The following is a 21,391-nucleotide window of genomic DNA, read 5'->3' as shown; positions in this document are numbered from 1 at the left end:
TGGCTCCTGCTTCCCCATCCTCCTGCTGTCTTGTCTGGCTCCTCCTTCCCCATTATCCTGCTTTTTTGCCTGTCTCCTCCTTCCCCATTATCCTGCTGTCCTGCCTGTCTCCTCCTTCCCCATTATCCTGCTTTTTTTGCCTGTCTCCTCCTTCCCCATTATCCTGATGTCTTGCCTGTCTCCCCCTTCCCAATTATCCTGCTGTCCTGCCTGTCTCCTGCTTCCCAATTATCCTTCTGTCCTGCCTGTCTCCTCCTTCCCCATACTCCTGCTATCATGTCTAGTTCCTCCTTTCAGTCCTCCTGCTGTCCTTCTTGAATCCTCTAGAAGAGAAATTAGAAAAGGGACAAAAGGTGAGAGGGGCATATGGAGAAATTTATGGTGTGGGGCAAAAAATGTGGCAAGTTAAAGGTTTGTGTGGAGGGGTTCCCCATCCTCCTGCTGTCTTGTCTGGCTCCTGCTTCCCCATCCTCCTGCTGTCTTTTTTGGCTCCTGCTTCCCCATCCTCCTGCTGTCTTGTCTGGCTCCTCCTTCCCCATTTTCCTGCTTTTTTGCCTGTCTCCTCCTTCCCCATTATCCTGATGTCCTGCCTGTCTCCTCCTTCCCCATTATCCTGCTGTCCTGCCTGTCTCCTCCTTCCCCATTATCCTGCTTTTTTGCCTGTCTCCTCCTTCCCCATTATCCTGCTGTCCTGCCTGTCTCCTCCTTCCCCATTATCCTGCTGTCCTGCCTGTCTCCTCCTTCCCCATTATCCTGCTGTCCTGCCTGTCTCCTCCTTCCCCATTATCCTGCTGTCCTGCCTGTCTCCTCCTTCCCCATTATCCTGCTGTCCTGCCTGTCTCCTCCTTCCCCATTATCCTGCTGTCCTGCCTGTTTCCTCCTTCCCCATTATCCTGCTGTCCTGCCTGTCTCCTCCTTCCCCATTATCCTGCTGTCCTGCCTGTCTCCTCCTTCCCCATTATCCTGCTGTCCTGCCTGTCTCCTCCTTCCCCATTATCCTGATGTCTTGCCTGTCTCCTCCTTCCCAATTATCCTGCTGTCCTGCCTGTCTCCTCCTTCCCCATACTCCTGCTATCATGTCTAGCTCCTCCTTTAAGTCCTCCTGCTGTCCTTCTTGAATCCTCTAGAAGAGAAATTAGAAAAGGGCCAAAAGGTGAGAGGGGCATATGGAGAAATTTATGGTGTGGGGCAAAAAATGTGGCAAGTTAAAGGTTTGTGTGGAGGGGTTCCCCATCCTCCTGCTGTCTTGTCTGGCTCCTGCTTCCCCATCCTCCTGCTGTCTTGTCTGGCTCCTGCTTCCCCATCCTCCTGCTGTCTTGTCTGGCTCCTCCTTCCCCATTTTCCTGCTTTTTTGCCTGTCTCCTCCTTCCCCATTATCCTGATGTCCTGCCTGTCTCCTCCTTCCCCATTATCCTGCTGTCCTGCCTGTCTCCTCCTTCCCCATTATCCTGCTTTTTTGCCTGTCTCCTCCTTCCCCATTATCCTGCTGTCCTGCCTGTCTCCTCCTTCCCCATTATCCTGCTGTCCTGCCTGTCTCCTCCTTCCCCATTATCCTGCTGTCCTGCCTGTCTCCTCCTTCCCCATTATCCTGCTGTCCTGCCTGTCTCCTCCTTCCCCATTATCCTGCTGTCCTGCCTGTCTCCTCCTTCCCCATTATCCTGCTGTCCTGCCTGTTTCCTCCTTCCCCATTATCCTGCTGTCCTGCCTGTCTCCTCCTTCCCCATTATCCTGCTGTCCTGCCTGTCTCCTCCTTCCCCATTATCCTGCTGTCCTGCCTGTCTCCTCCTTCCCCATTATCCTGATGTCTTGCCTGTCTCCTCCTTCCCAATTATCCTGCTGTCCTGCCTGTCTCCTCCTTCCCCATACTCCTGCTATCATGTCTAGCTCCTCCTTTAAGTCCTCCTGCTGTCCTTCTTGAATCCTCTAGAAGAGAAATTAGAAAAGGGCCAAAAGGTGAGAGGGGCATATGGAGAAATTTATGGTGTGGGGCAAAAAATGTGGCAAATTAAAGGTTTGTGTGGAGGGAATATGGGAAAAGGGGCAAAAGTTGGTAGGATATGAAGAAAGTGGAAGGCGTGTGTCTAATGTCTAATGTCCGCTAATACGATTAAAATGCTGGCTGTATACTGTTGTATGTCTGATTATATAAGAGAAGTAGGGGGACTGAGAAAGGGGACACAAAGTGGGGAGAATATTGAAAAAGGTGAAAGTTTGAGGGCAGATTATGAGAAAAGGGACAAAAGGTGTGGGGTGAATATGGAGGAGGTTTTGGGCAGAATGGGGGAAAAATGGAGGATAACACAATAAACGGGTGGTACGATACACAAAACAAGTTAAGACTAAAGATGGGATAAGAAACACAAAAGTGGTGTTAAGAGACACACAGGTGAAGATAGATAGATTTTTTTTTTTTCTAAAAGAGACTATCTAATGCACAGTTTACCAAACTTTGTGGTGCAACACATTAGTGTGTCGGCCACACAATTTGAGTGTGTCGCATAGAGGTGTCCGACAGGAAGGGGAGCACATTGCACAACGTTACCCTCCTGCTATCACTTCGTGTAGCATTGTCGAGCTTCTGTTTCCCCTACCTGGTCTGACAGGAATCGCTCACTGAGAGCACAGAACTGCGTGTCGGAAAAGGATGCATGTCTGAAAAGTGTGCCACCAACGTAAAAAGTTTGGAACGCTCTGCTCTAATACTGAGGTGGCCTCTGTTAATGTGCCCTGGAGAGGGGTCTCTCTATTATTATTATTATTGCTGGCATTTATAAAGTGCTGTGGGAGGTTTTGTGAGTGCAACCTGGTGCTGTGATGTGGAAAGTGCTGTGGGTGCAATATGATGATGTGGGTGCAATCTGGTGCTCTAGTTGATGTTGTGCATGTTGCCTATTGCTGTGACCAAATGCAGATTCTACACTTTTATTTATAATTCAGTTATAGTGAATTAAAAGTATCCCAAAAAAATAGCTCAACTGGAAAAACTCTGCATTTCGGCTTTGTTTTGAGTTCAGCTTCTTTAACTTGAACATTTTAATTGACTTTAATTCTGACAATTCTTAATTTAGTGAATAACCCTGTCTGAGAAGCTTAGAGTGATGGGTGTGGACATACATTAGAAATACAGAATGAGATGGATTTGGTGGCTGCTGGTTCTAGGGTTGATATGTCTGTGGAGATCATGGCTGTAATGGGAGAAGATGGCGAGTGTTGTAGAAAAGGTTCTGGTTACGCTGTTACAGTTTTAGTGCGCAATAAGTATCGTTCTATCTACTGTCCTGATCAAATGGAACAAGCGCTATTTTTATTTATTAATGAACAAAGTTTGACATTTATACTCACTGAATATTTCCTTAGTAAGAAATAAATTGTATCTATTTTTCGATTTTAAGCGAGTTTTACCTAGATTTTAAAATAATAGCAACTTTCCTCTGAAAAAATATATATTTTAATAAGGCAAACCCCACTTTGCATACACTCACTTTAAGTACACTTGCGAGTACAGACATACCCGCGAGTGTACGTAAAGGTGCCTCGCGAGTACAGACATTCCCACGCCTCTTCTGACCGAGAGTGAACAGGAAATGGAAGGTTCTATTCTCGCCCGGAGCAGCTCAGTTCAGTGTCTTTGGGCAAGAACTTTTCACACCTGACATGGCACAGGTTAATCATCTCAAATTTATAATGACTACTCGTAGCTGAATATATATATATATTTTTTTTCTGCCCCTACATTGTCCATATTTTGCAATTGGCGCCATCCAGTGAAAGGGTTTACTCTGCCATTTTTTATAACTATGACTTATGCATTAGCCACAATTCTGAGGATTCAAAGTAAAACCAGATTTTCTATGGGACTACGGTCTGGAGACTGGTTAGGCCACTCCAGGACCTTAATGTGCTTCTTTTTGAGCCACTCCTTTGTTGCCTTGTCTGTGTGTTTTGGGTCTTGCATGGAGCACCAGACCGAGGAAGACTGACAGTTATCTTGTGTTTCTTCCATTCGCGAATAATCGCACCAACTGTTGTTACCTTCTCACCAAGCTGCTTGGCGATGGTCTTGTAGCCCATTCCAGCCTTGTGTAGGTCTACAATCTTGTCCCTGACATCTTTGGACGGCTCTTTGGTCTTCACCATGGTGGAGAGTTTGGAATCTGATTGATTGCTTCTGTGGACAGGTGTCTTTAATACAGGTAACAAGCTGAGATTAGGAGCATTCCCTTTAAGAGAGTGCTCCTAATCTCATCTTGTTACCTTTATAAAAGACACCTTGGAGCCAGAAATCTTGCTGATTGATAGGGGATCAAATATTTATTTCACTCATTGACATGCAAATCAAAGTAAAACTTTTTTGACATGCGTTTTTCAGGACTTTTTTTTTTTTTTTTGTTCTGCCTCTCACTGTTAAAATACACATACCATTAGAATTATAGACGGATTATTTATTTGTCAGTGGACAAACTTTCAAAATCAGCAGGGGATTAAATTATTTTTTCCTTCACTGTATATATATGTGTGTGTGTGTTTAAACTTTACTTTACTTTCCACTGGGGAATGCAGTTTATTTATATTTTTAAGTATTTAGGGCATTTCCTCCTATACGGAGTATAGAAAGGCAGAGATATCTACAGATCATCTGATTGTTCGCTGTGACATCACTGTGACATCATCCTTGCTGAGCACAGTTCAGTCACTACACACTGCTTAGACAGTAGTCACTGCTTAGCTGCTGTGGTGATCACGTGGCTAAAGATGGCAAATAGTAGAACCATTTTTTCCTGTTTTCCATGTGTATGCTGTGATGTAAGTAAAAGACTTGATTTTCTGTATAAGATTCCAGTTCTACATATAATTAACTGAGAGTTTTATTATGTTAACCAAATCCCCAGTGTAGTCCAGGATGGGGGATAAAGAGAATACAGATTGAACATGTTATCTGATTAGTAATGGGGAACACTGGGGAGGTTACACTCAGGTCTATCATTTTATTCTTTCTTCAATATTTAACCCTTTCATGGCTCCAGTTTTAATGTCCAAAGCACAGTGACAGCATATGGTTACTGTATCGGTTTTTGTGGTATGAATTCCTTGACCCTTATTCATTTCAGTTAGTGGTATGTCAAGTGAAAGTACTATATAGTATTGTTATTAGGATGCTTATACACACATATATCCTGTATATGTATATAAAAAATATATCCGGACTGAAAGACAGCATTGAGACACTAATACTAACAGCACAGGAACAGGCAATCTGCACCAGATCAATAGAAGCAGAGTCTACCACACCAGACAGGACCAGAGAGTCCTCGCAGACAATCCAGCACATAGTAACCACACTGAGAGCCACAAATAACTTGTGATCCTGTTCGTCTGGCAAAGAGACTTTTTTTGATTCTTTTAATTTCTGCCTTTTCAGGTCAGCGGAACACAAGTAATCGATGTTATCGAGCAAGGAGCAGGGGCACACCCAGGTACATTAAAACACCTTGTGTGTTTGTGTGTGTGTTATATAAATATATATTGGATACATATCACATATCCCATTAAAGTAACCAAATTACCCATCATTAACCTGCTTACACCATTTTTATATCCACTTTGTGACTTACTGTAGACTAGATGCTGCTATCATGACTGGCTTCAGCTATCGTGGTTTTACTTTTCGATGTCTGTCTTTCATTAACCTCGATTGAGTGATACTGTCTGCTGCCATTTGTAATTTTGATTTTATCTTATTAATTTGCAGATGGTCCCCAGATTCCAGTTGCTTCTGATAGTGATTCATGCTCCTCACCAGATGAGGACAAGTTAGCCACTTTTGAGAAACAACTCGAAGATGAGTTCAAAGTTAAGAGCGAAGCAGAAAAGCTGATAAAGGCGTATTCTACCGGCCGTTCCAAAGTATGTTGGACATATTTTATTTCATCTTAAAGATCAACTATATCTTTATTAATTTATATTTTAGAAAACTCCTTCCACTTTCTGCAATGTGTGACTTTTTCCCACTCATGATGGGTTCCTAGCTAATTTTAGTTGATAGCAGGCTGGGGATCCGGGAGCTGATGGACTCTTTCTGCTCCTGGATCGAACTGAAATTAAAAGACATAATTTTGTGGAGTTCTCCTATGGCTCTCTCTCAGCTGAAAAGTACAAGGCTCTTCCTTCCACTTTTTTAAGTGCAAAGATATACACAACTCTCTCGTTTTTTTTAATTAGTTTGATTCAATGTATTTACAGGACATATTGGGGGGTGAATGGATGGTAAAAGAGAAATAAGAAACAAAAACCATGGGTGAGAAAAAAAACATGGAAAGACATGATAGCAAAGGATATAAAGGATGTACAAGGAATAGGCAGCCATAAGTAAATACCATAAGAGTGAATGAAAGTAAAATACAGGATAAATTGAAACGTCCCAGAGAGCACATTCTGTCTAATTAGAAGGGGCTGGCATTTCAGATAAGGTAGGGATCAAGGTAAAGATTGGTAAACGAGTATTCCCTAACATCCTCTCCATCTACCATGATGTTGTCTTAAAATAGTTTGTTAATAGCGGAGGGGTACAATATGTTGATGTATAGTTTCCACATTTGCAAAATCCTTTTTGTTAGCTTTCCTTTTGCCGTTGTTGTAAATAGTGTGTCCGTTCTGAAAATGTGAAGTAATTTGGTGGTAAAGAGGGAAATGTATTAAATCTCTAGGTGAAGACCAACAATAGAGGAGAGGAGAAATGCAAGGAACATTACAGTGTTAGAAATACAAACCTGTATCCCTAATGCTGAGGTGCCCCTGTCCCTAGTCAAATACAAGAAACCAAGAGGGAGGCACTCACCTAAACATGCATACTTATAAGGGTGCTGCTGGGGCCAATTCATACAACATACAAGATCCAGCGCACTCACTAAACAATAATTTAAGTATTAACATGTAGCCGTTTTATTTAAAATCACCTTACCTAGTCAAAAATAATGGGGGATTAGTTACATTATATGATCATACGTTGCATAAGCCTGCCACAACTCCAATGTTTTTGCCTAGTTGAGGTGGATTAATCTCATAAGAGCATACATTAGGTTGCTAGATTAGGACCAGCCAAGAATGGGGTACATTGACGTTGTGGCAGGCTTATGCAATGTATGATCATATACTGTAACTAAATTCCCATTATTTTTGCCCAGGTTAGGTGTTTTTAAATAAAGCGACTACATTATATGAGCCTTGAGATTGCTATTTGGTGAATGGATGAGTGCGCTGGATCTTAGTCAAATACATGTCATCGTCCCCCTCCCCTCATGTGCAATACAAAATAATAGTAAAGTTTTGCTTACCTTTTCCACCTCTCTACATCCCGCAACATCAGTGAGGAAACGTGGCATTATTCTTGATGGTCCAATCCAATGTTCCTCCTGGGTTGCATTGGAGATCTGATGCTTTTCTATGAGCTTCCGCGACACATGACCGATTTTTACTTGTTGCTGTGGAAGCACCTCTAATCATTGTCAGTATGACAGCCTTTAAAGGTGAACTTAACCTAGCAATAACTTCTAAAAAAACCTGCAATGTTTTACATTGCAGGATTAAAAGGGAAAGGAACTCTGCACCCAGGCCATTTCACTGAGATTAAGCGCCTTGGTGACTTCATTGTCTCTTCAAAAGGGTTTTAAGGGACAGTGAAAATTAAACTTAGCTCATGTATACATGGCGGTGTGGGGTAATAAACCTAAACGTCCAGTCTTTGTTTATCTTAAAGGGACACTATAGTCACCTGAACAACTTCAGCTTAATGAGGTTGTTCAGGAGAGTGCTACAGCTACCTGGAGCCTTTTTCTTGTAAGCACTGTATTTTCTGAGAAAATGCAGTGTTTACATTGGAAGCTTGGAACACCTCTTGTTGCAGTCAATCAGACGGCCACCAGAGGGACTTCCGAGTTCAGAGGCCCTAAAAAGGCCTCTCGTCCGATGCATTCTGGGTGAATGCATCAGACGGGCTATCAGCACACAAAGCACTGTGAACGCGCTTTGTGTGCTGATAGCCTGTCAGCACTGCTGTGGGCGTGGCTTCAGCTGACAGCTTCAGCTTCAGCTGACAGCTGAAGCCCGAACCCACAGGGACCTACTCTCCTTCCCCGGCCCCCACCCCTGAGCGGTGGGTGGGGGCCCTAAAATTATCTATAAGGGGGGGGACCTACTGTCCCCCCCCCCCGGCCCCCACCCCTGTGCGGCGGGTGGGGGCCCTAAAATTATCAATAAGGGGGGGACCTATTGTCCCCCCCCGGCCCCCACCCCTGAGCGGTGGGTGGGGGCCCTAAAATTATCGATAAGGGGGGGGACCTACTGTCCCCCCCGGCCCCCACCCCTGTGCGGTGGGTGGGGGCCCTAAAATTATCGATAAGGGGGGGGACCTACTGTCCCCCCCGGCCCCCACCCCTGTGCGGCGGGTGGGGGCCCTAAAATTATCAATAAGGGGGGGGACCTATTGTCCCCCCCCGGCCCCCACCCCTGAGCGGTGGGTGGGGGCCCTAAAATTATCGATAAGGGGGGGGGCCTACTGTCCCCCCCCGGCCCCCACCCCTGTGCGGCGGGTGGGGGCCCTAAAATTATCAATAAGGGGGGGACCTATTGTCCCCCCCCCGGCCCCCACCCCTGAGCGGTGGGTGGGGGCCCTAAAATTATCGATAAGGGGGGGGACCTACTGTCCCCCCCCGGCCCCCACCCCTGTGCGGCGGGTGGGGGCCCTAAAATTATCAATAAGGGGGGGACCTACTGTCCCCCCCCGGCCCCCACCCCTGTGCGGCGGGTGGGGGCCCTAAAATGATCAATAAGGGGGGACCTACTGTCCCCCCCGGCCCCCACCCCTGAGCGGTGGGTGGGGGCCCTAAATACAAAGGGGGGGGGGGGACCCTAGTTAACCCTCCCCCCCCCCCACAAAAAAAAAATTATCTCCCTACCTACCCCCCTCACCCTAAAAATAATGAGGGGGGAACATTAACTAAAAACCTGTAAAAAAAAAAAAAAAGAGATAAAAAAAACTTACCATTCGATGTTTTCTTTCTTCTAAAATCTTCTTTCTTCAGCCCAAAAAAGGCCAAATAAAAATCCATAATAACCGACGCAATTAAAAAAAAAAAAAAAAAAAAAAAACCGAGCGCAAAAAAAATAATCCATCTTCACCCATGGAGGGCTCCGCGCAGACTGAGCTCCGCAGGGTGGGGAAGGCTTATAAAGCCTTGCCCCGCCCTGCAATTAGGCTAAGAACACTCTGATTGGTGGGTTTAAACCAATCAGAGTGCTCTTTGTCATTTTACAAGCGTGGGAAAGTTCTTTGGAATTTTCCCACGCTTGTAAAATGACACAGAGCACTGTGATTGGATGGATTTCAAGCCATCCAATCACAGTGCTCTGTGTCATTTTACAAGCGTGGGAAAGTTCTTTGGAATTTTCCCACGCTTGTAAAATGACACAGAGCACTGTGATTGGATGGATTTCAAGCCATCCAATCACAGTGCTCTGTGTCATTTTACAAGCGTGGGAAAGTTCAACTTTCCCACGCTTGTAAAATGACACAGAGCACTGTGATTGGATGGCTTGAAACCCATCCAATCACAGTGCTCTGTGTCATTTTACAAGCGTGGGAAAATTCCAAAGAACTTTCCCACGCTTGTAAAATGACAAAGAGCACTCTGATTGGCTCAAACCCACCAATCAGAGTGTTCTTAGCCTAATTGCAGGGCGGGGCAAGGCTTTATAAGCCTTCCCCCGCCCTGCGGAGCTCAGTCTGCGCGGAGCCCTCCATGGGTGAAGATGGATTATTTTTTTTTGCGCTCGTTTTTTTTTTTTTTTTTTTTTTAATTGCGTCGGTTATTATGGATTTTTATTTGGCCTTTTTTGGGGCTGAAGAAAGAAGATTTTAGAAGAAAGAAAACATCGAATGGTAAGTTGATTTTATCTCTTTTTTTTTTTTTTACAGGTTTTTAGTTAATGGTCCCCCCTCATTATTTTTAGGGTGAGGGGGGTAGGTAGGGAGATATTTTTTTTTTGGGGGGGGGGGAGGGTTAACTAGGGTCCCCCCCCCCCCTTTGTATTTAGGGCCCCACCCACCGCTCAGGGGTGGGGGCCGGGGGGGACAATAGGTCCCCCCCTTATTGATCATATTAGGGCCCCCACCCGCCGCACAGGGGTGGGGGCCGGGGGGGGACAGTAGGTCCCCCCCTTATTGATAATTTTAGGGCCCCCACCCGCCGCACAGGGGTGGGGGCCGGGGGGGACAGTAGGTCCCCCCCTTATCGATAATTTTAGGGCCCCCACCCACCGCTCAGGGGTGGGGGCCGGGGGGGGGACAGTAGGTCCCCCCCTCATTGATAATTTTAGGGCCCCCACCCGCCGCTCAGGGGTGGGGGCCGGGGGGGGACAGTAGGTCCCCCCCTCATTGATAATTTTAGGGCCCCCACCCGCCGCACAGGGGTGGGGGCCGGGGGGGGACAGTAGGTTCCCCCCTTATTGATAATTGTAGGGCCCCCACCCGCCGCTCAGGGGTGGGGGCCGGGGGGGGACAATAGGTCCCCCCCTTATTGATAATTTTAGGGCCCCCCCCCGCCGCACAGGGGTGGGGGCCGGGGGGGGGACAGTAGGACCCCCCTCATTGATAATTTTAGGGCCCCCACCCGCCGCTCAGGGGTGGGGGCCGGGGGGGGACAGTAGGTCCCCCCCTCATTGATAATTTTAGGGCCCCCACCCGACGCACAGGGGTGGGGGCCGGGGGGGGACAGTAGGTCCCCCCCTTATTGATAATTGTAGGGCCCCCACCCGCCGCTCAGGGGTGGGGGCCGGGGGGGGACAATAGGTCCCCCCCTTATTGATAATTTTAGGGCCCCCACCCGCCGCACAGGGGTGGGGGCCGGGGGGGGACAGTAGGTCCCCCCCCTTATTGATAATTTTAGAAAGCGAGCTGAGCTGTCAGTCAGACAGCTCAGCTCGCGAACGCGCATTCCGCGCACATGCGCGGTAAAGCGCTCAGGTTCTTCATAGGGCGGCATTCAATGCCGCTCTATGAAGAACGCGATTGGTCCAGCGCGAAGCCGTCCCATTGGGCCCCGCGATTTCGTCATTTTGACGAAAAAGGGGGCGCGGCCTAGCGGGGAGCTCGGCGCTGGAACGGAGGTAAGTTTTTAATATAAAAACACCGAAATTTTTTTTTTTAATCAATGAAAGTTCATATAAAAGCAAGAAGGAAGGCTGGGGAACCTGTCTTTCTTGCTTTTATATGGTGACTATAGAGTCCCTTTAATTATCCATTTGATTTTTCTGCTTACAGGATCAGAAACATCTCAGTGATGCTCAGAAAATACTCCATGACAGCAAAAGAAAAATAGAAATTTTGCGCATGTTGATTCTCCAACATAAAGGTTCAGTGATGTCATATGTTCTGTGTATTGTGAATGTGGTTTGTGTTCTGCTCTCTTATAGAAAGCTAGGTTTATGGGGAAACATACAGCTCTTGGAAGTGTCAGACAAAGGGAATTCAGCTATGATTCAAATGTTATTTCTTGTATTATTTGCAAATAATGGAATCTCCCAAGAATATTGCACTAACGCGTTTCGACCGTTATGGTCTTTATCAAAGTGCTGTAGTGTGAAACAAATTTAGCGTTTAAATACATTAAAAAAAGCGCGCATTGTGATTTCTTCGCCTGTTTTTATATATTCCGTGATATGACATATTCTTATATATATGTAATCCTTTTCAATAATTTTTACTGTGTTAAAATTAGTAAAATATTTTATTCCAATAAGCTTCCCCACCAAAGTTCCGAATAGCAGTACAAAGCATGGATAAATATGTATAAAATGGATGTTCTTTACACTGTTTATTTACATTATGGACATGGTACAAAAGATATTTGAGAAAAACTCATTGATGCTGACCGGAACCGGAGTTTCGCTGGAACGCAAAGGGAACATGACCGCTGACCCGGAAATGCCCTGTGACACGCAACGTGACCGGAAGCCGGAAATTAAATGACGAGGAGTAACAGCCGGAAACCGGAAGTAAACCGGCGAAGAAATCACAATGCGCGCCTTTTTTAATGTATTTAAACGCTAAATTTGTTTCACACTACAGCACTTTGATAAAGACTATAACGGTCGAAACGCGTTAGTGCAATATTCTTGGGAGATTCCATTATATGCTATGCTATGCAAATAAAGTTTGTTCCTGTACTTCCTGACTTGGTTTTCATCAATTGACACAAGGGGATTCTGACAGAGATAAACTTAACCTGCCTTTCCAGCATTGCGGTCTCCAGGAAATTATAAAAAGGCGCTTATAGTCTGAGCCGCTATTTAAGGCTCAGCACCACGTGAGTGGTCAATTTTATATTTATTTCATTTCATTCATTTTATACAGGCTATACTATGTCCTTTATTTTATATTTTTAGGACATCCAAGACATATGGTAATATTGCCTGTTTAATATATTTTATCTATTTTATATTTGGTGTATAATTACTTGCTCTCACCATACTATTTACGATATTGCTTTATACACTTTCTGTGTGATTTGGAGTGACTCACACTTGGTGATTTGAGCACCTTTTACCAATATTCCTCCTTTTTTACTGTGTTTTATTATAACAGGCTATTTACCCAAGATTATTTTGACACTTTTAACGTAGCGATTTCATCGCCAATCTCTGCTAAATATTGGAGTAAAAGTGTTTTTTTTCTCTATTTTGGCATATACACCAATAACAACGGTTTTGTAATGTGTATTTCGTAAAGCTAGTGTGTGCTATTGTGTTCAGCTACATCTGCTGAGTATAACGATACCCCCATTGTATGCCTTTGGCACTATTCTGTGAATCTACAATGCCATATAAGAGACAAGGCTATTTCAGTTTCTATAATTAGAATTTTCATATAATGATTTGACGGGCCTATGTCTCATTTTGGAGTATTATAGCAGTTTGACTGTTTAAATAACCCCACAAAGGGCTTTCATTTGATAAAGCAGATACCCCAGGGTATTTTATATGGCGTATATTGTGCCCTAACTTGTCACCATTTTTTTACGAATTTATGCCAATGTTTGTGGTGAAAGGAAAAAAAAAATTTCTTACACTTGATATGTGTCACTGTCATAATATCCCCAAAAGTATGCTCAGTTACATCTTCTGAGTAAACCAATATGCCCAATGTATGACCTAGACACTATTTTGTGATGTTACAGTGCTGTAAACGAGACGTGACAAGTTCAGGTTTTTAAGTGTGAATTTTCATGGTGTTTTGATGTGTCCGTGTCCCACTTTGGAGCTCTTTAGCAGGCAAGCTAGCCTAACACCGAATTCACCAATTCCCCACTATTTTCCGCCCACCCCAGCTAGCTAAATATATAATTTTAAAATATTTTAATGAATTAATAGAATAAATATAACCCCTGAGGATTCAAAAAGATAAAAATTAACCCTCAGGGTTTAAAAAAATAAAAAGCTGATGACTGTAAAATGTAGTCCCTGCCAATTGACAACTGTAGTCAGTGATCAATTGGCATGAAAGGGGTTAATTATATTAAAGCAGGTGAAAGGGGGTGGGATTTAACTTAAAAACTTTTATTTACAGGGAGAAGCAGATCATCACTGATCCGTCTCCATGCACTTCACACTGGCCGCGGAAGAGTCAGAGGCTGTCAGAGCGATCACAGCTGCAGGGACAGTGCGATCGGGGGCTCCCAGTCTGCGTTGAATACCGAGACAGACCAGAGGAGCGTTAACCCCGCGATTGCGGTGATCCAGGGTTAACTTTAATAAATGACAGAACTTTTCCATCAAGGTTCCTTTAGGCAATGACAAGCTTGATGGGAAATTTCTGTCTGTGGTCGGAAAGCGGTTAATATGTTTTGTGTTTGAAACAGTGCACTGAGACATATAGAAATATGTAGAGAAACCTTATAGAAATTACCCGTTTAATACTGTGACACCTGAAACTACCATGTCGATTTCCTTTTTACCATTAATATAATAAAATTTAATAATTTGTGTCCTAGAAACACCTACAATAAGTCCATTGGAGAAACGCATTGAGGAGTTGAGCCACCGATTTGCGATCGAGCGTGCCGTGGCTGAAGGAGCCAAACATGCCATCCAGAAATTGGATGGAAAGCCGCTTGTTGAGGTCAGTTACAAAGTGTATTCTCTTAACCATTTCATCCCCAGAATGAATAATGGGCCTCCAATGTCTGTCAAGGGGTTGGAAGTTGCAGTTTATTGGCATTAGCCAAGTAGCCATGGTATAGTATTATGACTTATAAAGCGCCAACAGAATCTGCTTTATGAATAATTTATATTCTCTCTTCTGAGACCTTAATTGTTTGAAGTCTTTATTGGTCCATTTGTTCTGTATTTTATTCTGTCTCTATGGTGCTTTATTTAAAATTCTCCCAATTGTTTAATTCCCATTAGTTTTATTAAAAGCCAATAGCATAATATCAATCTATGGAAATCTATGCTAACTAGTTTTTTCTTTTCCATTCAGCATTTAAGTTAAATACGGGTTTTTTTCAATAAACTGATTTGTAGGAAATAAAAATCTGAATTACCAAACTGAAACAAACCTAGATAAGCTCTGACTAAAGCCGAGATGGAATTTCTCCAGATCACTATTTTTAGTTTAAATATTTGCAGTTCAGATTTCAGACTTTAGTGATTAATCCTGAGTTTTATACATTGAACATGATGTGGAATTATAACACCCTTTATAAATACAGTGAAAGTATGAGCCACACTTGTAGGACTTGTGTGTCTAACCTTGAACATCAGCTCATGTTAGACAGCAGCTTCCAGATATTTTTGCCAGCAGATAATGTCTGTCGTTCTGTTGATCCTTTATCTTTTTTTTTCACTTTTTAACAGGCACAATCAATACTACAGGCGTCAAATGAAAAGCTGGACCTCCTTAAATATTCCTTGCAGGAACGAGTGAAAGAACTTCCTGATGGCCACCATAGGAAGAGTATAACCACCGAGGAACTGTCCCTTGGTTCAGTCAAATCCAAGTCCATAGCACTAACCGGTAAGTTGTTTTGTCTCTGAAAGATCTGGGAATAAACGAAACAAGAATATTTAACATTGAAATATCCGAGCATGTTTCCATCTGTGTGAAGTCTGACTGGAGGAAACTCACAGTTAGCCTACTGATATTCCAGCAGGATTTATTCTATGTGACGTGTATGCAAGTTTAAATGTGACCGGTGACATTTTAAATGATAACAATATGTAACTCTTAGCATCATTCTTCCAAATGTACTGAGCTAGCTTTCTGCATAACTTTTTATTGAGTGAATTAATAGCATAAACTAAGTAAACAAGTTAAGCATTACACTTTGAGGAATATTTTACTAATGGGAAATTAGATAAATGACTTTACTTACTCTGTCTAAGACACAGTTTATAATCATCTGAATATGTGAAAATGACATGTTACTGAGAATTTGCACTTTTTTGGTGTTCTCATGAATTCAGTTTTACTTTTTTTTTTTTTATTATCTTAGAGTCCCACTAAGTGTAAAGGTTAATCCAGACGTGGACTCCTTGTTCACTTTGCATAGAGGGGTTCCAACTTGTATAGCGTGGACTTGTTGCATTTTGGTTCTGAATTACTCCTGTGAGTGTTTAGAAATATCTAATAATGCAAATAGTATACGTTTCCTCTCTAATGGCACCAGTGAGATAAACCTTGTCTGACTACCAAGCAGGGACTAACTGAAGTTACTGAGTTTTTATCTGTTTGTAAGTTCAGTTTTGGTTGATTTATATTCTGATAAAGATGTAAAAGCTGCCTAATCATTTCATATTCTGTGTGTGCTACTTAGACCAAACACAAAGTTTTCTTTAACATCAATGTGAAAGTGTAATAGCCATTGTTACAATATTTATTCTGATTGTTTGACAGGTACTCTGAAAGTGCGAGTAAAGGGCTGTCACGGTATTCTGGAGAATGTACCTGGCAGACTAAAGGACCCGTCAGATGTTCTCCCTGGCAGGAGTCCACGTCGAGGAAGATTCTTATTAATGAACCGGATCAGAAGAAACAACCGTGGCAGCAATCAGAACATCCAAGAGACTTTTGACTTTTCTAGTACAGTGATTTTTATCTTATTAATCCCGTTATGTGTACAGTGACGCTCAATAACAGTGCTCAATATCTGGGGTATCGAACCTTTCCCTGCTACAATTGTTAAACTACATATCCCACCATTTACTGACAGAATTTATAATCATAGTCCAGTAACATTTGACTGGTCATGGTTAGACAAGGTCTGTATAGGAATCTTGGATCCTTTAACTCTGCAATGTTCCTGTTTGGGGAGAATGGAGGCGAAATACAAATATTATTATCTAATAGGATTCTCCGTCCTTCACAAAGACCCTGCCAATCAATCACAATACTGAAAGTGTTGTCAAGGAGATCAGTTTTACAAAACATATTTCCAGATATCCCTCCACAATTGCCTTTTTCCACCAAATTATTTTACAAATTCTGAATGAAGTGACTCTAAACTTTAAAAGTGAAGGAAACATTTACCAAAGATTCTTCAAGCTGGGAATCCTATCTGTCAACTTTATATCCTCCTCTAAACAAGTTACAAGTTGCCTTTGAAACATCCTCCTGGTCCATGGGGAGAATACTGGCTCACAACACCCCTTACATTATCGTCTTATCTAATCAGTAGACGAGATCTCGACTACTTTACTCATTGATGATTTCATTGTTTCTTTGGGATTGCGGCTTTACCATTCTGAGACTTGAACACAGCTCACAGCCAGCCTGACTTTCAATTTTATGCTCTGGACTTTCCTGATTATTTGTTAATGCAATGTTTTGGGTTAATTTTTTATCATCCATTTAATTGCCATTAAATATTATTATTACATGTATCTAACAATGGCATTGTGATATATAACAGTACATTATTATGTAATCCTGTACATTCATAATAAATGCTAATAGTATTAAACAAATACAATATTACACAAACGTTACTGTATAGTAGAAAACATGGAATAGTGTGACAAAAAATATATAAATAAGATAGGCCCACCTCTCAGATCACCAGTAAAATCCTTGACATAATGTCATACCCAGGGGTGTATAACACAGGAGGGTCTATGTAGCAAACCTCATAGGAAACTGTAGCACTTCAATATATGTGGAGTATAAACTGCAAGAAAGCCTCCTTAATTCAGTGTGCCAAAACAAGGCTGCAGGGTGTTACCTCCTTAATCCAGTGTGCCAAAACAAGGCTGCAGCATGGTACCTCCTTAATCTAGTGGGCCAAAACAAGGCTGCAGGATGGTACCTCCTTAATCCAGTGTGCCAAAACAAGGCTGCAGGATGGTACCTCCTTAATCCAGTGTGCCAAAACAAGGCTGCAGGATGATACCTCCTTAATCCAGTGTGCCAAAACAAGGCTGCAGGATGGGACCTCCTTAATCCAGTGTGCCAAAACAAGGCTGCAGGATGGTACCTCCTTAATCTAGTGTGCCAAAACAAGGCTGCAGGATGGTACCTCCTTAATCCAGTGTGCCAAAACAAGGCTGCAGGATGATACCTCCTTAATCTAGTGTGCCAAAACAAGGCTGCAGGATGGGACCTCCTTAATCCAGTGTGCCAAAACAAGGCTGCAGGATGGTACCTCCTTAATCTAGTGTGCCAAAACAAGGCTGCAGCATGGTACCTCCTTAATCCAGTGTGCCAAAACAAGGCTGCAGGATGGGACCTCCTTAATCTAGTGTGCCAAAACAAGGCTGCAGGATGGTACCTCCTTAATCCAGTGTGCCAAAACAAGGCTGCAGGATGGGACCTCCTTAATCCAGTGTGCCAAAACAAGGCTGCAGGATGGTACCTCCTTAATCTAGTGTGCCAAAACAAGGCTGCAGGATGATACCTCCTTAATCCAGTGTGCCAAAACAAGGCTGCAGGATGATACCTCCTTAATCCAGTGTGCCAAAACAAGGCTGCAGGATGGGACCTCCTTAATCTAGTGTGCCAAAACAAGGCTGCAGGATGGTACCTCCTTAATCCAGTGTGCCAAAACAAGGCTGCAGGATGGGACCTCCTTAATCCAGTGTGCCAAAACAAGGCTGCAGGATGATACTTCCTTAATCCAGTGTGCCAAAACAAGGCTGCAGGATGATACTTCCTTAATCTAGTGTGCCAAAACAAGGCTGAAGGATGGTACCTCCTTAATCTAGTGTGCCAAAACAAGGCTGCAGGATGGTACCTCCTTAATCCAGTGTGCCAAAACAAGGCTGCAGGATGATACTTCCTTAATTCAGTGTGCCAAAACAAGGCTGCAGGATGATACTTCCTTAATCTAGTGTGCCAAAACAAGGCTGCAGGATGGTACCTCCTTAATCTAGTGTGCCAAAACAAGGCTGCAGGGTGTTACCTCCTTAATCCAGTGTGCCAAAACAAGGCTGCAGCATGGGACCTCCTTAATCCAGTGTGCCAAAACAAGGCTGCATGATGGTACCTCCTTAATCCAGTGTGCCAAAACAAGGCTGCAGGATGGTTCCTCCTTAATCCAGTGGGCCAAAACAAGGCTGCAGGATGGTACCTCCTTAATCCAGTGTACCAAAACAAGGCTGCAGCATGGTACCTCCTTAATCTAGTGTGCCAAAACAAGGCTGCAGGATGGTACCTCCTTAATCCAGTGTGCCAAAACAAGGCTGCAGCATGGGACCTCCTTAATCCAGTGTGGCAAAACAAGGCTGCATGATGGTACCTCCTTAATCCAGTGTGCCAAAACAAGGCTGCAGGATGGTACCTCCTTAATCCAGTGTGCCAAAACAAGGCTGCAGCATGGTACCTCCTTAATCCAGTGTGCCAAAACAAGGCTGCAGGATGGTACCTCCTTAATCCAGTGTGCCAAAACAAGGCTGCAGCATGGTACCTCCTTAATCCAGTGTGCCAAAACAAGGCTGCATGATGGTACCTCCTTAATATAGTGTGCCAAAACAAGGCTGCAGGATGGTACCTCCTTAATCCAGTGTGCCAAAACAAGGCTGCAGCATGGTACCTCCTTAATCTAGTGTGCCAAAACAAGGCTGCATGATGGTACCTCCTTAATATAGTGTGCCAAAACAAGGCTGCAGGATGGTACCTCCTTAATCCAGTGTGCCAAAACAAGGCTGCAGCATGGTACCTCCTTAATCTAGTGTGCCAAAACAAGGCTGCAGCATGGTACCTCCTTAATCCAGTGTGCCAAAACAAGGCTGCAGCATGGTACCTCCTTAATCCAGTGTGCCAAAACAAGGCTGCATGATGGTACCTCCTTAATCCAGTGTGCCAAAACAAGGCTGCAGGATGGTTCCTCCTTAATCCAGTGTGCCAAAACAAGGCTGCAGGATGGTACCTCCTTAATCCAGTGTGCCAAAACAAGGCTGCAGCATGGTACCTCCTTAATCCAGTGTGCCAAAACAAGGCTGCATGATGGTACCTCCTTAATCCAGTGTGCCAAAACAAGGCTGCAGGATGATACCTCCTTAATCCAGTGTGCCAAAACAAGGCTGCAGCATGGTACCTCCTTAATCCAGTGTGCCAAAACAAGGCTGCATGATGGTACCTCCTTAATATAGTGTGCCAAAACAAGGCTGCAGGATGGTACCTCCTTAATCCAGTGTGCCAAAACAAGGCTGCAGCATGGTACCTCCTTAATCTAGTGTGCCAAAACAAGGCTGCAGCATGGTACCTCCTTAATCCAGTGTGCCAAAACAAGGCTGCAGCATGGTACCTCCTTAATCCAGTGTGCCAAACCAAGACTGCAGCATGGGACCTCTTCCATTGTGCCAAACCGAGGCTGCAGTGGGAAACCTCCTAGTCCCACATTGTTGTCATGCTGTAGGTTTCCACGTGTTAGCGTAGTGAGACTATTCAGAATCAGGGAAATCCATTAGATATCTCAGTCTTGAGATTTACAAAAAAAATGGCGCTGCTCCAAAGTAAAAAACCAAGTAGACCGTTTTAGTCAGCCAACAATCTGTACAGGTGTTGCAATGTATAGCAAAGTAGTTTTAAAAAGAAAAATAAGCTTTATACATTGCAACACCTGTTCAGATCGTTTGATGGCCATTGTTCCATAATAAGACATTTTTAACATTACTCTATACAGCAGCTCACAAACTACATTTTAAGTTGGTAGACGGGCCTTATGCCCTACAATGGCCTTATTTATCGTAAACTCACTTACCTGATTCTATTGGATTGGTTACACAAATTATTTATTGAAGACACCTCTGTAAAACAATTCTTCCAAATCTGTGGCCAATATGTATTTACAATAAACATCGCTATCCAAATGAAAATCAAAACCACAATATCGATCTATATCCTGTTCAAAATTTGTAGCAGGTCAACACCAAACTACTCTACCCACATATAAACTTGGACTCACTCATCGTACAAACTCCATTCTTTACATTATTTGTTAGACAAAAAAGACCGACAGCAGGAACATCATTTTCAACATGTTTTTAGTGAATTGGTTCTAGTGTTATTTCACATATATCTCTTTGCTTATATTCAGACTGTATTACCTGGCTGACTATAAAGTTGTCTAGTTTTTTTATTTTCTTTTGTTTTTTTTACAGAATACAGGAGATTAGACTCCTTTGATGAAAGCAAACCTCTAGAGCTTTGTGTAAAGCTAATAGATGAACCTTTATATTGTCTGTGTATTGACCAAAGCTACGTAGAAATGTTCTTTAAATTAAAATACTCTTAACCTTTTAAGTTGAGTTCCTGAAATTTCCTTACAGGTGAAGTCCGTACTCAGCTGAAGATCGATCATATTCCAGTGGGTTCAACAAGTTGGAAAACTGTTTCTAACCCATCCTGGAATAAGACATTTAAACTGGATTTAGATAAGGTACATATGGCATGCGTGTATTATTTTTTTTTTAGCTTGAATTCATTTTTGGCCCCAGGTAGAATTAATACGTTATAAATCTTCAAATCCTGTAAAGAGTTGTCTAATTGAACTCCTTTTTCTAAACCTTTTAGGACCTTAATGTGTCAGACAGTTAAAATGTAGAGTTGTTTAACATTGGGTTAGTTTATCTTTCTCTAGATATTGTTAAAGGATTTTTTAAACAATCTGTGATATATTGCATATTTTAGAAAACATTTGCCACCTTGACTTTTTATAACTTTTTAGTTAAAGGCATTCTGTCAAGCATTAACTAACCACATTGTTTAATTGCTTATTTTCCCCAATAAACAAGCTTGCCATGTGGATAGAAAATTTATAGGTGCAAACTGATTTTATGTTTACATACCCACCACTTCTGGGTCTGCTTAATGCTCTGTACACCTGACCTGGAATGAACTGCGATT

General features: G+C 43.1%; 1 protein-coding gene across 1 annotated transcript in view; it reads left to right on the top strand.

Moving 5' to 3' along the window:
- LOC134582605 (serine/threonine-protein kinase N2-like) overlaps window positions 1-21,391 on the top strand; it is a 57,829-nt gene that overhangs the window by 24,125 nt on the left and 12,313 nt on the right. The window contains exons 2-9 of the mRNA XM_063439272.1: window positions 5,420-5,474; window positions 5,750-5,904; window positions 11,315-11,405; window positions 14,043-14,170; window positions 14,908-15,067; window positions 15,794-15,822; window positions 15,904-16,132; window positions 20,815-20,924. Coding sequence (XP_063295342.1) covers window positions 5,420-5,474; window positions 5,750-5,904; window positions 11,315-11,405; window positions 14,043-14,170; window positions 14,908-15,067; window positions 15,794-15,822; window positions 15,904-16,132; window positions 20,815-20,924 — 957 coding nt within the window. The remainder of the gene's footprint in view (window positions 1-5,419; window positions 5,475-5,749; window positions 5,905-11,314; window positions 11,406-14,042; window positions 14,171-14,907; window positions 15,068-15,793; window positions 15,823-15,903; window positions 16,133-20,814; window positions 20,925-21,391) is intronic.

Source organism: Pelobates fuscus, chromosome 13 (genome assembly GCF_036172605.1).
Source record: "Pelobates fuscus isolate aPelFus1 chromosome 13, aPelFus1.pri, whole genome shotgun sequence".
Lineage (NCBI taxonomy): Eukaryota > Metazoa > Chordata > Amphibia > Anura > Pelobatidae > Pelobates > Pelobates fuscus.
The sequence above is the reverse complement of the archived record's forward strand: the minus strand, read 5'-3'. Positions and strand labels throughout refer to the sequence as shown.